Source organism: Cebidichthys violaceus, unplaced genomic scaffold (assembly GCF_023349555.1).
Source record: "Cebidichthys violaceus isolate CVI_PGR_0920_01 unplaced genomic scaffold, fCebVio1.0.p SCAF_19, whole genome shotgun sequence".
Classification (NCBI taxonomy): Eukaryota; Metazoa; Chordata; class Actinopteri; order Perciformes; family Stichaeidae; genus Cebidichthys; species Cebidichthys violaceus.
This window is the reverse complement of record NW_027176361.1, coordinates 7,143,756-7,158,089: the sequence shown is the minus strand read 5'-3', so window position 1 is coordinate 7,158,089 and position 14,334 is coordinate 7,143,756. Positions and strand designations below refer to the sequence as shown.

General features: G+C 38.2%; 1 protein-coding gene across 8 annotated transcripts in view; it reads left to right on the top strand.

Annotated features, from left to right (window-relative positions):
- kcnip4a (potassium voltage-gated channel interacting protein 4a) overlaps positions 1-14,334 on the top strand; it is a 119,550-nt gene that overhangs the window by 76,834 nt on the left and 28,382 nt on the right. The window contains exon 1 of one of the 8 annotated variants that reach the window (XM_068713435.1): positions 926-1,025. The exons of the other annotated variants lie outside the window; for them this stretch is intronic. Within the exon in view, the coding sequence (XP_068569536.1) occupies positions 926-1,025 (100 nt within the window). Of the gene's footprint in view, positions 1-925; positions 1,026-14,334 lie in introns of those variants that run through there. 8 annotated transcript variants of the gene reach the window in all.

The window sequence follows — 14,334 nt, the reverse complement described above, 5'->3', positions numbered from 1 at the left end:
GATTTATACTTTTAGATTAAAAGCATGGTGTTTTAAGGACAAGTGGCCTTGCTGTCCGAATTAGTAGTAAAGCTGAATGTTATGGATTATTATATTCAGACAAGAAAAGAGACAATAAAGCTTCACAGAAAGACCAGAATTGAATTAAGACAATACTTCCATAAATTGAGATTAGTTAAAAAAGGTTTAATCTTTGGAACAAGATTAAGAGTCGACAGCCATGGTCGTAACTCTGTAAGGTAATGCAATTGTCAGCATGCTACAATGACAATGCTTATATGCTGATGTATGAAGGTGAAGATAGTAAATATAATATTTACCACGTTCACCTTCATAGTTTAGCCTTTTAGTAGACTTACATTTTATAAACACAAAGTGCAACTGAGTATTTTGCCTGATGGTGGTGCTATACTAAAGGCTACCAAATAGATCTGGTGTGGAACAAACAACCTGATGAATGAGTGTTGGTGAATAATGATTTTCTGTCTTGCATCCTAGCTGTGGTGAACATAAAAGCTAAAAATCGGGACTTGGGTGCTTTTGACATCTGCACACATCCAGTACTCGGTACCATCTCCCATTTTCCTTTTTTTATTTTAGCATCATGTCCATCATTTCTCTTTCTGTTTGTCACAATGATCAGGTTCATCCCTCCATTTCCCTCTTCCCTCCCTGTCTCTCTTTCTCCATTCTCTCCTCGCGCCCCCTCGTCTTTATCCTTACCACTCCATCTCCCCCCTCCTTCCTCTCTCTTCCACACACTTCTTCTTCTCCCCCTCCCCCCTTCTCTGACTTGTACCGGTCTCTCATCAGACCCAGAGATGCAGGGCTTTTGAGGGGAGTTTAATGGCCTGCAGACAGTGCTGCACGCTGAGCTCTGTGTCTTTGACCATGGGCAGGCTGTGACCAGTCCGACATGTTGACTATGAACTTGGAGGGACTGGAAATGATTGCAGTGCTGGTGGTTGTGGTCCTCTTTGTTAAGGTGCTGGAGCGGTTTGGTTTGTTAGCAGTCAGCTATGACGGTAAGGAAACTGCAAACTGTTTTTTTCCAAACACTTCTTGTTGCCCAAGTTTAAAGAGTGTAGTTTTGTGAGACTGTATGAATGTGAGTTTGTCTGAAGCATCTGAAGTGGAGGCTGTCATCTTTCAATTTTTGTGTTAAATATGTATGAAGACAAAATCCCTCTCCAGATGTTTAGTCCTGATTTAGGGCTTCCATCTGTTGCTCTCATCTTTGTCTTTTTCTAGTTAAAATACATCATACAGTAGCCTTGAGTAAAAAAAACCCGACAAGTTTGACTCCTTTTTGCTAACATACTGGAAATATACATCATGCTTCAAGCTGCACATAAACATTAAAAAGGGATAGTTTGTCAAAAAGTGTCTTTTCTAGTTATGTATGGCCTCTTGGTGTATGATTCTTCAAATTTTACAGTCAACTTTCTCATCAAAGAAAATCCTCTGCAGCTGTCCTTCACGCTATTTAAATTTAATAAGTTGCATCTTTACATGACCCAGCTGACTTTGCTGCTAACATGATGATGCTTGCAGACCAATTACTATAATCTGACATGCTTTTAATCCTTTGTTTTTTACTTTCTGCTTTTTCTCAATATCATTTAAAGCTTTAATTTGACATCAAATAGTCTTTGTAGCATCTTGACACTTTGCTTCTACTTTTGATGGTTAGTTTATTCAATTTGAATTAAATTAGATTGTATGTGAAGGCTTGCATCATCTGTGTATTGTTCATTAATTTCCAACTGAGACAGTTGAGGATTGAATATAATTCTGCATGAGAACCTGGATCTTAACCAGTGAGAGCTGGAAAGTGCCAAGGTGGCATTTGCTGTTACCTCAGAATGAAAATGGTGAAAGTCAAACTGCCATTGGGTGGAATGTTTGTCCTTCAGAAATGATCGTGTGGGAGTGTTAATGAGTTAGTTGTATCTTGTTTGCATTAAGTTATGACACTCTTCAATAGTAATGCAGTGCTGCTTTGGGTACACATAAATGCTGCATATTGATGATGTAAATAGGAACTTTGCTTCAATATTAAACTTAGTGTTGGTTTTTCTCTTTCTTTGACATGTTTTCCATGTAGCTTAGAGGAGAACAATGGTTGAGTCTGTATCCACTCGGGATTTGTCAAGGTGACGTGCCATAAGATGCAGATTCTTTGGAAGGTGTGAATCTAATATTCAGTTGTCAGGTCTCTCTGGCACTGAAGACCACCTGCTATTTATATGCTCTACTTACTGTACAGGCAGCCAAGCTGTTTGCAAGCTGTTTGAGATGCAAACAAATGTCTTCCATCCAGCCAGACTGCTTATTTTACTTACTTTACTTTATTTCTGATATTTACTCAGTGGAAGAAGAACAAACAGTATAGGGACCAAAAATGGAGGAAAGTTGCTTTAGTGACATTTTCACAATCCCAAGTGTGAATGTGATTGCTGTTTGCATGTTTTAGGTGGGCGTTCATATAAAAACATTGTTTGGGATTTTACACCAAGAAAACAGAATTACTAATAAAGACCAATAGGGAGGCACAGTTTGAGAGAAAATAAGTCAGACAAACTGAGATGTGCAGTTAATTTGTGCTGGCGGTGGTCTGAAATACAGGAATCCCAACAGTTTAGTTCAATACATACCGGTGGCAATGTATTCACAATGCCAAACATTTCAATCAAATGACTGATAAGAAAAACATCTTTGTTAAATACATAATAGCCCTTACAGTATCAAAAACATTCTGATTGATGTCTGGCCTTCTGGAATTTTGCCTACTCATTTTTAAATCAGTCCACATTATAATCACCATTTTGATTAAACATGCAGACTATTTAATGTCACGTGCTATTTGAATTATTGATCTATTTTGACTAGAACTATTAGGATACTTTAAAGAAGAGGAAAGTGCTTCATCATTGTAATCACTAATTTGAAGTTAAATGTTGCACGTTTAATATTGTAATCCTTATGCTCGGCTGCAATACTTCTATAGTTGTAGAAGCATTTTCAAATGTACTCAACTTTGGCAAAAGGAATTGTATTTTTCTGCTTATTGGGAAGTTTTTCCTGTTTTCAACTGTACCTACAGTACCAGGTATTCATTGTGAGCACTGCACTGTCACATTTTCAATATTTACAAAGAGCAATGACAGCTTTCTAAGATTTCAAGTGTTTAATATGACAGAAAAACATCTTTAAATTGAGTCTGATCAGTGTTTTTGATAAGGAATATGCAGGATGAGAGCCCTTTTAGAGGTCCAACTGAACCCAAGATGCTCTTGATTGTATATTAATCAAAATGGATCTTTCCAAAAATGCATCCAACAAGCAAATAATACAACATTTATTGGGCTGCTCATTACTCTGTGTTAGTATCCCACTTGATGGCTTATGGTTAAAAATAGACTTGCAACACAGCCAGACGCAAAGGGCTCTTTTCATTCTCTGTGCCACTCTTTAGTAGTGTGACCGTGAGTGACAGTGGTGTGCCACCAGCGTGTGGGATGTGACAGCTGACAAGGGCAGCCTTTGATATGGCACTTTTTGCAAATCATTCCCCTGCAGGTGTGGCTTTACCCAGCCAGGAAGGGATGTAACAAATGTTTCCAATTACAAATGGACAAAAGCAGTAGCTTGCAGATTGTTACTGCAAAATACAGAAGAAGGGCAATAATTATTAATAATAATAATTATTATTATTATTATTTTTTTCACTGCACTGCCTGTAGATGTTAAGAGGAGACACTGTTATTCGATCTTTGGTCAGTTTTTAGAGTTTTGGCTATTGCTTGCTTCCTTAACAAGTTTTTCTTTCGGAAAAGTGGAAAGAAAAGTGTGTATTTTACTACTTTGTCTATTTACATATGTAGATTTCACCCCAATCCACCAAAGGTTAGCATTAGATAATGTCTCATTTGCATGTTAAAACATTACATTTCAGAAAACTTAAACTTGATGTGTTGATGTAAATTATCATCTGGGGAAGTTTCATGATGATATCTATTAGATAATGTTTTACCCTTTTCCTCTGTAGTGTCTTGCAAAATGTATGGAATTTTACATTCTTATCTGTAAAGGCGTATTTCTCAAAAAAACATGTCCTAGTTCCACTTCACTAGCACTTGCATACACCCACTGTCCAGTTTCATTCATATCTATATGATCTTATTATGTAGCGTTAATAGCCTGATTTATGTGACGTTTTATTCCTAAAAACATGGCAAGAATTGAATTTTGGTGTGATAAATAAAAGATATCCCAAGTTCCCTTCGTTAAAATCTTTGACTCTTCTGATTTCTGCTCCGTTTTAATAAGATAATGCTCCATCTGCATATTCAAAACATACAATTTCAGAAAACTTGTAGTAATCAACTGGGGGAAGGTTCATAGTGATAGTTACATTTTCTACCCTATTCACCTGGGGTGTCTTTCCTTAACATTGCATCGTCATCATTTGACCTGTAACTGCACTTAAGTCCTCTTTCAGCAAATATTTGGTGGAACAGAGCAATGCTATCATCCACCTGTCAAAAGCAGTGCACTCCATGTCTTTTCACTGAGTCGAGCTACCTGGGCCCCATACTGTGTGTTGTGTTTGTAGAGCTATATATATATCTTAAGACTGTGACACATTATCTGCCCATTGTTACAGGTTTTACTATAAATCCTTGGCGGCTGAGGCGACTGGGCTGTGTTTAAGGATCAGCCTATACATTCTGTGTGCCCCTGACTCACTAAGGATGCGTTTTTCTCAAGCAGTGTGTGATACAAAGCTGTGATTCAACATGGTTTTCTGTTACTAAGTAGAGAACTGTGAGTGAACAGGAATACAAATGGCTCCACATTGCTCAGGGAGACGTATGAGATGATTTGAACAAAGGCCTGAGAAGTCTCTCAATTTCCACATTCGTGTTTATCACAAAAAGCACATGGTTTGGATCCATAGAGGAAACTAATACGTTCCAGTGTGAATGAACAATGGTGTGAAAATCAGTTTGCATCATAATAGTATTTGCTTAGGAGATGTCATAAAGCATATGGCATATTTCTTGGAGTAAGAGGCGCATACGGTACCGTAGCTGAAAGAGATGAAGGGGCTTAATCTTTAGCACGCCAGCTGCCATGGCATGGCTTTTAGAAATGTTTTTTTTTTTATTATTATATCCTGTTACTTTTATGGATAATGAAACAACATATAGTACAATAGTTTTGTGAGCCAGAGAGCCTGTCGACATAATAAGAAACAAGGCTGGGAGCCTTTCTGCTATCATTACATCACAAATAGTTTACCTTCCATTATTTGCACAAACAATATGAATGCTGTTGGAGTACATTCAAAACTCATCAGTATAAGTATATTAAATGTGCTGTCCTTTGAGCTGAAGGGCTGATTTTTAAGTTGGGAATGAAGAAAAGAAAAGGAAAAAAAGAAAAACTGATATGTTTTGGTTCCCAGCAGCAGCGCTGCCCATTTCACATTTGGAAACATTCTCCTTCATTCAAGTACATGTGAGAGTGAACAGATGTGCCAGCAGAGGGAACCAAAGCTTATGTTCTCAACCAGTCACACCAGCTGCTGGTCTGGTGTTGAAGTGGAGAGCTAATGTAAGCAAAGCCTGTTTTTTTCCCAACTTTTTGTGAATAACATGATTAAATAAGCTCAATAAACATTTATGTGCTGATAAATTATTTAAATATCCCAAATCCTACAAATAGCTTTGACCACTTTTACACATTTCATCATCCAATAGACTTTTAACCATTCAATCAATTTACCCAATCATGTTTCTAATTGGGTGTTTTATTAGTTCAGGAGGATATTGGCTTGATTCATCTTGCACTTTGAAAAACAATGTATCAATGGGGCGGCTGTGGCTTAGGAGAAAGAGCGGGTCATCTTTTAATCACAAGGTCGGGGGTTGGATTCCCAGCTCCTCCTCTCCGTGTGTCATAAGTGTTCTTGAGTAAGGCACTGAACCTTGCATGGCAGCTCTGCGGCCATTCGTGTATGAATATTTATGAATGTCAGGCAATATGTAGAAGGGCACTATATAAATGCTGTCCATTTACCTACTGCAAAGTGCTTCACAACCAGATAGGAATCAGACAACATAAATCTTTACACATTAAAAATGCATAAAATGTAGTGACATTAACTTGCAAAAAGGATGACTGAAGGAGTAAACGAGGCAGGCATCTTAAAGCAGCTAAGGGCAAAAGATCGATCTCTGTTTTGCACAGATAAAAGTGGCAAGTCCCTTTCTAATCGCTTGCTTTTTATAAATGTGTGTAAGCTGAGACTGATGCACCCTTGTGGTCTTGCTCGCTACTTTGACAAGCTTTCAAAAGTCTTTTCTTACTTCGGAGCATAAGGATGACACCCTGTCACAGGTTAAAGACAATGTTGTGAAGGCTTCGACATTATAGGAATATTGGGGCAGTTAAAACATACACTTCCGAATCATTTGTCTGACATATACACATGGAAAGGTATCGGAGAAGCCAGTGTTTGAATAGAGAAATCTTAGCACAGTTCTTTTATGTAATAGAATATTCATTCGTCTCCTAAGTTAGAAACCAAAGCCATCTGTCTCTTTTTTAATATCTGTAATTCCTATTCATGTTAGCATTGCTCATGTGCTCTTCATTGCCTTCTTTTGACATCCTAAACAAATTAGTTGGATATTATTCAGTGAAGGAGTATTAAAAACTCTACAATGTATTTTACATTTTGATAATAGCCTGGAGTTTCAGACAGGTATTACAGGCATAATTGTTGTGCCTCATAGCTTTCCACTGAATTAAACACTGTTACGGGTGTTTCCACAGGCATTAGACGCGCTCTATCATCAATCTCAGCAATCTAAGAGAGCAACAAGTCACTGATTTTCAGAATCCACATGTACGCTGCTGTAATTAGCTTCTTGCTGTCTCTGCAGGCAGCCTTGTGAAAGGCCAGATTGTTTTCTGCCTTGATTGAAAAAAGACTTGAGTTGGAAGTGTTGAGCTGTATATTGTAAAGTCACATTGCTGATTATGGAACCTGAACAATCAGCTCAGCTTGAACTACCTTACTTTGCATTTAGTGCATTTGATTTTTTGAGGCCCCTGAATACATAAGATAATGAATAAAGTAGCAGACCTCACAGCATGTACATCTTTGAAATAAACACTTCAAACCAAAAGTAAACACAAGTTTACATTAAATAAATGTGCAGAAGGACTTCAGTGCAGTTTGAAGGTAAAAGTACTGAGTATGGAGTTACAGACACTTTACAAAGTTCATATCGGCTATCGGCTGCCCTGCTCTCAATATCATAATCAGCCATTGAAAAACCCATATTGCTCGACCACTACTAGATCGGTTTTGCAATTTGTCAGCAGTGAAATGTTTTTCGCAGAAAGCAAGACCTAAAACTGACAGTTTGACTAAAATGTTACTTTTTGTAAATGCATGCATTTAAGGGAACTATAGTATGAGGAATCCACTTCATTGTTTTCCAATTTGTTGCAGTCAAATCATATTGCCATTTGTCATGCAATGATTATAGTTAAATGAGGGTCTTGGGACTTGTTTTGGCTGTTGTTTCACACATGTGTGTGATAGTATGGGGCTGAGCATGAGCTCATGGGAAAATGTAGACTTTTGCTTTTAGTGTTCTCAGTTTCTGCATTTTTGCAAAATTCTCACACATTATTTCGCCACCTCCCGATATAACACTGCCTGATTGTGTAACACACAACAATATGGTACTATTAATTGTTGTTTTGTTTTGTGTGTTATTAATCTAGAGACTGCTATTAATCTATAGAGTTAGTATTTTCATAATACTAAGTCACTCATGGTGTGTAATTAACTTTTTTAGATGTTATTTGTGTTTCTCTTTAAGGTCATTAGAACTTAAATCTACTACAAAGTGTTATCTGATCTGCTTCATAGGTCTATGAACAAAATGACTCTCATTAAATACTGTTATGGTAAGGGATGTCTCCAAACAATTATTTTTGAATGGAATACTTGAAAATTTAGTAGTGCAATAATATCAACACCTCAACCAAAGCTTGCCTCAGGAATGCGGCTTGCTTGGAATATTAAGCTTTATGAGTTTACTGTTCATCCAGGCTTGACAAGTAAAAGTAAATAGTTTTTTTTATTATTTCTAATCGTGAATAAGCATACAATAAAGTGGAAGATTATGTTTATCCCATAGCATTTAGTAGTGTCAATTTATGATTGTTGACCATTAATAGTGCAAATTGAAATGTTTCTATCAGCGTGTGCCTGTTTTTTGTTGTCGTGGATACTCACAAGCGGTAAAGCGATGCACACTTCTGCCAATGATGTCACACTACTCCACTGAAGCACATGTGCAAGTACAGATAACCCACCAAAAAGCACAGCAATGGGCCAACAAAGGCAGCGAAGAAGAAGACAACTAGCAAGTAAATATGGATACAAACAATGAAGGTTTCAAAACCTCAGCTTTGCTAACATTTTATTAAAGAGGAAATTTATTGAACACACTTGTTGACCTTAAGGATACACACAAATGTGTTTAAATGAGTAACACTGATTGAAAACGTAACTAATTTAAAGCTGCATTTTGAGGGCAGAATGTAGACTCGGAAACAAACGCACATTTTAGAAAATACTTAACACGTCAAGTCCAGAAATAGCGGCATGTTCATTCCAATGTCCCTGCCTGTTGAATGCATGTCCAATATTAACTTGTTTTCACTTTGGTTCGATCCCTCAGTTATGGTTCTTTTTGAGGTTGGCTAACTCAGCAGTACAATGAATGTCACCGGCTATCATTTGATGAATAGAGTTTTAACATGATCTGTCAATAAACCTGGAAACTCTGCAAGGCATTTCCCTTTAAATTTTGCCAGTGCCTTGACTTAATAATATTCAGTGTATGGGTTGTTTTCAAAAATCAGTCTGACATATTGCTTAAACAATTGTATTCCCAAATTCATGCTTTCTATAAGTTATACCTGACTGTATTGATTTTGTCTCAGCGCTCGTTTCTTCCTGATGAACTATGTTTGTTATAGCTCATCCTCTGGGCAGTGGCTCCAGCCGTAGTGAACTCTGTCTGCCATTTTATGTCTCCCTTGTCTTCTCTATTTTTTTTTACTGCTCCTGCTAATGCATATTCTCCGTCGACCTTTGCACTTGCAGTTTAGTTTGACTGGCACTTTGCTACCGACGGATGGAGCACGGTAAATCAAATGACAGGCTGGCCGTGCAAAAGCAATCCATGGCCAGCTCTCTGCTGCTACATGTTGTCCACAGTGAGCTGTCAGATAGCCATGTCAGAGCTAATATGGTTAAGACGTGGAGAAAAGCAGGTCAATGTTATCAGCTGCAGCACACTGCCCTGGGCCTTGTGGTACTGTCCATTTTGCAGACAATGCCATTGACTTTTCCCTTTTACACTATAACTAATCTGGAATGAATTGGGATGTTGATAAAGATCTTGTGGTCTTGCTGTAAAAAGAAGACTGGCATGTCTTTTGAAAGTAAATGGCATTCACTAAGGCAGGCTCACATTTCTTAAGAGACACGCCAGACTGGGCCTTCACTGTAATTTACACAACACAAGACAAAGCATTTAAAGCAAAGATTTTAACGTGCAACGACCAAACGACCGATTGATGTATTGTTTAATCTTAAATGCAAAGCTTGTGCATTTGGTGAGAAAGCCCAGTTAGGGTTAAAAAGTGTATGTCCTGAACTGGCTCATTGTGTCTTTCTCACAGGACACATTTGTAACTTGCAAATGAGTCAACTCGACTAGATAATGATATAATGGGTGTGAAAATGATCAGCACAGAGAGGGCAAGTGTTGACGGCCCATCCAGCCCTGAATGGTGAGACATCACCCCAGGATCTGGTTGAAAGGTTGAAAACGTTTTGTAAATGAATGCATGCACAGGCACCTGCCAGAGTTATCCAGAGTTATCCAGAGTCCACAAAATAAGTCCTCAATATCAGAGTTACCCCATGACACTCCATGGTTGATTGCACATAACGCTTTGCTGAGGGTTGCCACGGTTCACAGCATATAATTGCCTTACCCATCATAGCTTCAGTAAATATGACAGCCTCATTTTAACGTGCCATGGAAAACACAAGCCAAACAGGAATGCCGCTTTGCATGTCTGAGCAAATCACTCCAGGTGTAGCCTAATTATATCAATCAATAAACAGCGGGACGATCTTATCTTCGCCACTTTTCCATGTCCACCGATCGGCGTCGCTTTGATTAATGACGGTTACCTTGAAGCCGGGTCTCTTCTCCTGGTCCCGTACTTTCACAGCGGCTCACTGTGAGCTTCTGTGAAAGATAACACTTGTCCAATACTTAATAGAAATTTTGGTCTTGGGGATTGTTTGCTAAGCGCCTTTTGTCACTGTGTGAAAAAAACAACAACAGAGTTTGTTACGTTCTCAGGAAAAGACTTTAAAAGACCTGTAGTGTTCAATTTTGTTCCATCACGGTTTACTATTCTAAAATATTTGCCAGCAGTTTGGAAGGACATTCTTACAGTTTCCTAACCATGAACTACAGTTTTGCAACATTTTAGGTTTGTTTGCATGAAGTAGATGTGCTATCAGTTAGTTTTTCCTCTCGATATATTGTTTTTCTCATAACCGCTGTTGGTGAGACTGATTCATTGACGTCGTCAGGTTGTGTCCTCTGTGTCCACTCTGCCCAGACAAAAGTGATAAGATCCTTCCCTTGCGAATACTGAGAATGGAAACTAAGTGACGAGACCGGTGGCAGCGACGAGTGAGAAAATTCTGTAATCTTTCCTAAGATCAATGTCTATCAGTCTACAGAGGCAGATGGACAAAAAGGTTGCAGGTTTGTCTCCCAGACTTAGGCTGTTCATTACACCGATAAGGACTGCAGAGATGGTGACATGCCAGACCTCAGTGCAGTTTGACATTTCAGACTTGGATCACCTAGAGATGCCGCCCGTCAAAGGTTACGGAGGATGGACGAGTTCTGTGTGAAACCCTGAGATAAAAACATGTTGGCATATGGCGATTCGGGTAGCGCAAGCTGTCATCGAGCGATTTTATGTTTTTTCGTGTGGAGCTGAAAAGCCCCAAAAAGGAATTCTTAACCACTAAATTTAAATTATTACAATATACCAATTTGCATATATCTCTGATAGTAATCTTTTTCTAAACAGATGTTGAGAAATAGAGTAGACTGATTGTGATACAATCTGCATTTCCACCGGCTAAGAATACTACTACTTTCACCCATAGGAATTGCCAAAATCAACACAAAATGAACGTTCCTTGAAGTTGCTTTGAGTATTTGTATTTTCTTGCCATTTTCTCTTTACTGACTATATATTCAGGTACATAACCTTTAGCTGTAGAAATGGGTAGAGAAAAGTCCATTTGACGTTTTATAGGTCGTTAATTAATGATTTAAGGGCAATACTATTTAGTAAAATATCCTTTATTTCTGACGAGTTTTTCTGGTCGGATGATTATATAACAGAACCGTTTTGTGGCAGCTTTCATAAGTACTGTAGAACATGGGACAGGAGACTGTTTGCAATGTGATGTTATATGTTCAACGTTATGTTATTATCTGACAAATATTTCACCACAGAGTCATCGGATCAAGTGCCCTTGTTTCCTCAAATCTTTGTTTCACGTCATAGTGTCAACACTCTACAGCTTCCATTTTGTTTTTCCATTTTAAATACCAATTCATTTTGCAATTTCAGTCTTCCAAAACAAAATAGTCTTTCTAAGTCAATGACATTTTAGGTTCTCCATCTGTCACACCTGCCATGCTGTAACTATGTCAGAGTGGTGATTGTCCAGAATTGTTGTGACGTTAATGTGGGAAGATGTGGGGTGTAATATTTACCTGCCAGCAGTGTTGATAGAATCATGGCTACTCTAATAGTTGGATGAATGCTCCGTGGCACAAAACCCCCACTCTCTTTTTTTTCCTCATACGTCTCACCCTCTCACCTCCACCCTCATTGCTTCAATAATTTATTGGGCGGATATAGTATCGTTGCGCTGCAGAAAGGTTATGATTGGTAAATCATTCCTACATGTTCTATTAACCATCAGTCTACCAGGGACTGTTTGTAGAGCCAAGCCGTGGCGGAGTAAGGCAGAGGAAATGCATCCCTCTGGCTTCGGGGAACTTGGCTGCATTAAGGGAACTGTACATGTGGCTTGAATGGCGATGTGATACGGCTTCACTGATGTACTGCCAGCGGCCACATGTTGGCAGCCCTGCTGTAAACAGGATGTTGCAACCCAGCTCAGGAGTCAATGAAGCATCCAACATTTAGGTCAGCTAACACTCAACACACTACACTGCACATGGCAGCTGGGTAATGCTTTGAACCAAACCAGCAGTTGTTCCTCATGGGAGTTTGTTATAGACTTTAATCAACGTAGTATTGTTATACAATAACATTTGGATATAGGTTTTATTTTATTTAGAAGTTTGGCCCTCTGTTGAGTACATCTCATAAAGCCCCAGAGTGCAGATTTAATCTGATCCTCACCAAATTCAAAATGATCCTGCAATAACTGATTTATTTACCCAATTTAGGGCAGTGGAAACAAGCTCTAAACACTGACATATTATCATATTTATAGTTTGTATGGTAAACATGTTAGCAAACTTTTCTACACATTTTGGCAAGACACGGAGCAACATTAGCTTTCAATTTAGTCTCTGGAGAAAATTATCTGACTCTTTGGCTTCTATATGCGCTAAATTCACACTAGTTGCTTACTATAGCTGTTTGTTATGAAGTGCTGGAGAAAGATAGAAAGATACACTCTGTGGAGCTGAGGGGAACTGCAACGTTTGGAATTAATCCTCTCTTGGTTAGTCATTAAGTGACCACCTTCACATTAGTGACCTACACATTTGTCATTTTATTGATTGCTGATATATAAATATTGCAGTTTTAATGTTTCATCAAGATGTTCATGCTATCACTAAATTGTTTTTTCCTGGCCCCTTAGACAAAGAGAATTTGTTCAATGAGACCAATGTGGCCCGATTGTAATGGAAGGTTCATTCATCATGGTGACCTAAAACAAAATAAACAGCCTCTTCGGTCGCTCTTTACTGGAACGAGCTAATTTCCCATACAGGAAGCATACGTCACAACATTGTTGTCCGAAAAAGCACTTTTTTCTCTAATTCGATTTCAAGGACAGCGCACACACTCAAACTGTTCGTGCAGTTGTATTGCCAGTGTGCATTTTTCACTTTCTATGGATGAGACTCGCATAGCAATGACTCCTCACGTGGCCAGGGGCCATCCAGATCAAGTAGAATGTGTCCGCTGAATATTATTTTTCTAGCATCATGCTAAATTATTCACAAAGATTTTTTTTCATTTTTTTCATTTCTAAAGCAGAATTACGTTCCTCATCTGTGTTGTTTGGAAAAAAGCAACAGCAAATGGATGAATGTAAATGACTGCATGTGAGGTTTTTCCATCTTTTAAATAAGCTACTTCTTATTGAACATTTATCATAGAGCAATTGAGTAAAGTGGTGAGTCACAGTTTCTGTTCCGGAAAATAATAATAATACACGGACGTGATGATTGTAATCAAGGTGGCTTTGTGCATTTGCATCAATGATTAACGGCTGACTTGACTCCAGATGGAATAAAAGCACAAAAAAACAACACAGCTCAGGACGTTTGTTTGGCTCAAAATGGTGCATTTTGGTTGTGAAAAACTGTTTGAAATTGCAAATTGATTAAAAAATTGTTCAGCTTTAAATGGATGGATTCAATTATTATTATTAGTATTATTATTAGAGTTGTGAGGAAATAATTCCTCGGTGGTGGATGATAATGACGATGACTACACAAGGGCAGTAGATGGTGGTGTCTTCACTCATTTGCTACAAACATTGACTGCATGAATCACTCTCTCTCTCACACACACACACACGCACGCACACGCACACGCACACACGCACAGGCTTTGTTTGTCCTCTTCAACACTCCACTACATCTCAGTGGAATCAAAGTCCTTACATTTACATTTATTGAAGTGGTTTGAATCAATACTATTTTTCCTCTCACTTTCTATATGCACTTACATTCAGGATTCTGGAACCGTTTTATGTGTGGATATGTGGATTATGTGCATTGGAGTTTTCTCACATCTTCAAACCTTTAAAAACATTGTATGAGTAAGATTTCCAAAAGCCTCTTTTCAATAATAGTTTGAAGCGTGAGAGATTTATTTTGTCTTTTTGAAGTAGATTATGATTGCCTTATAAGA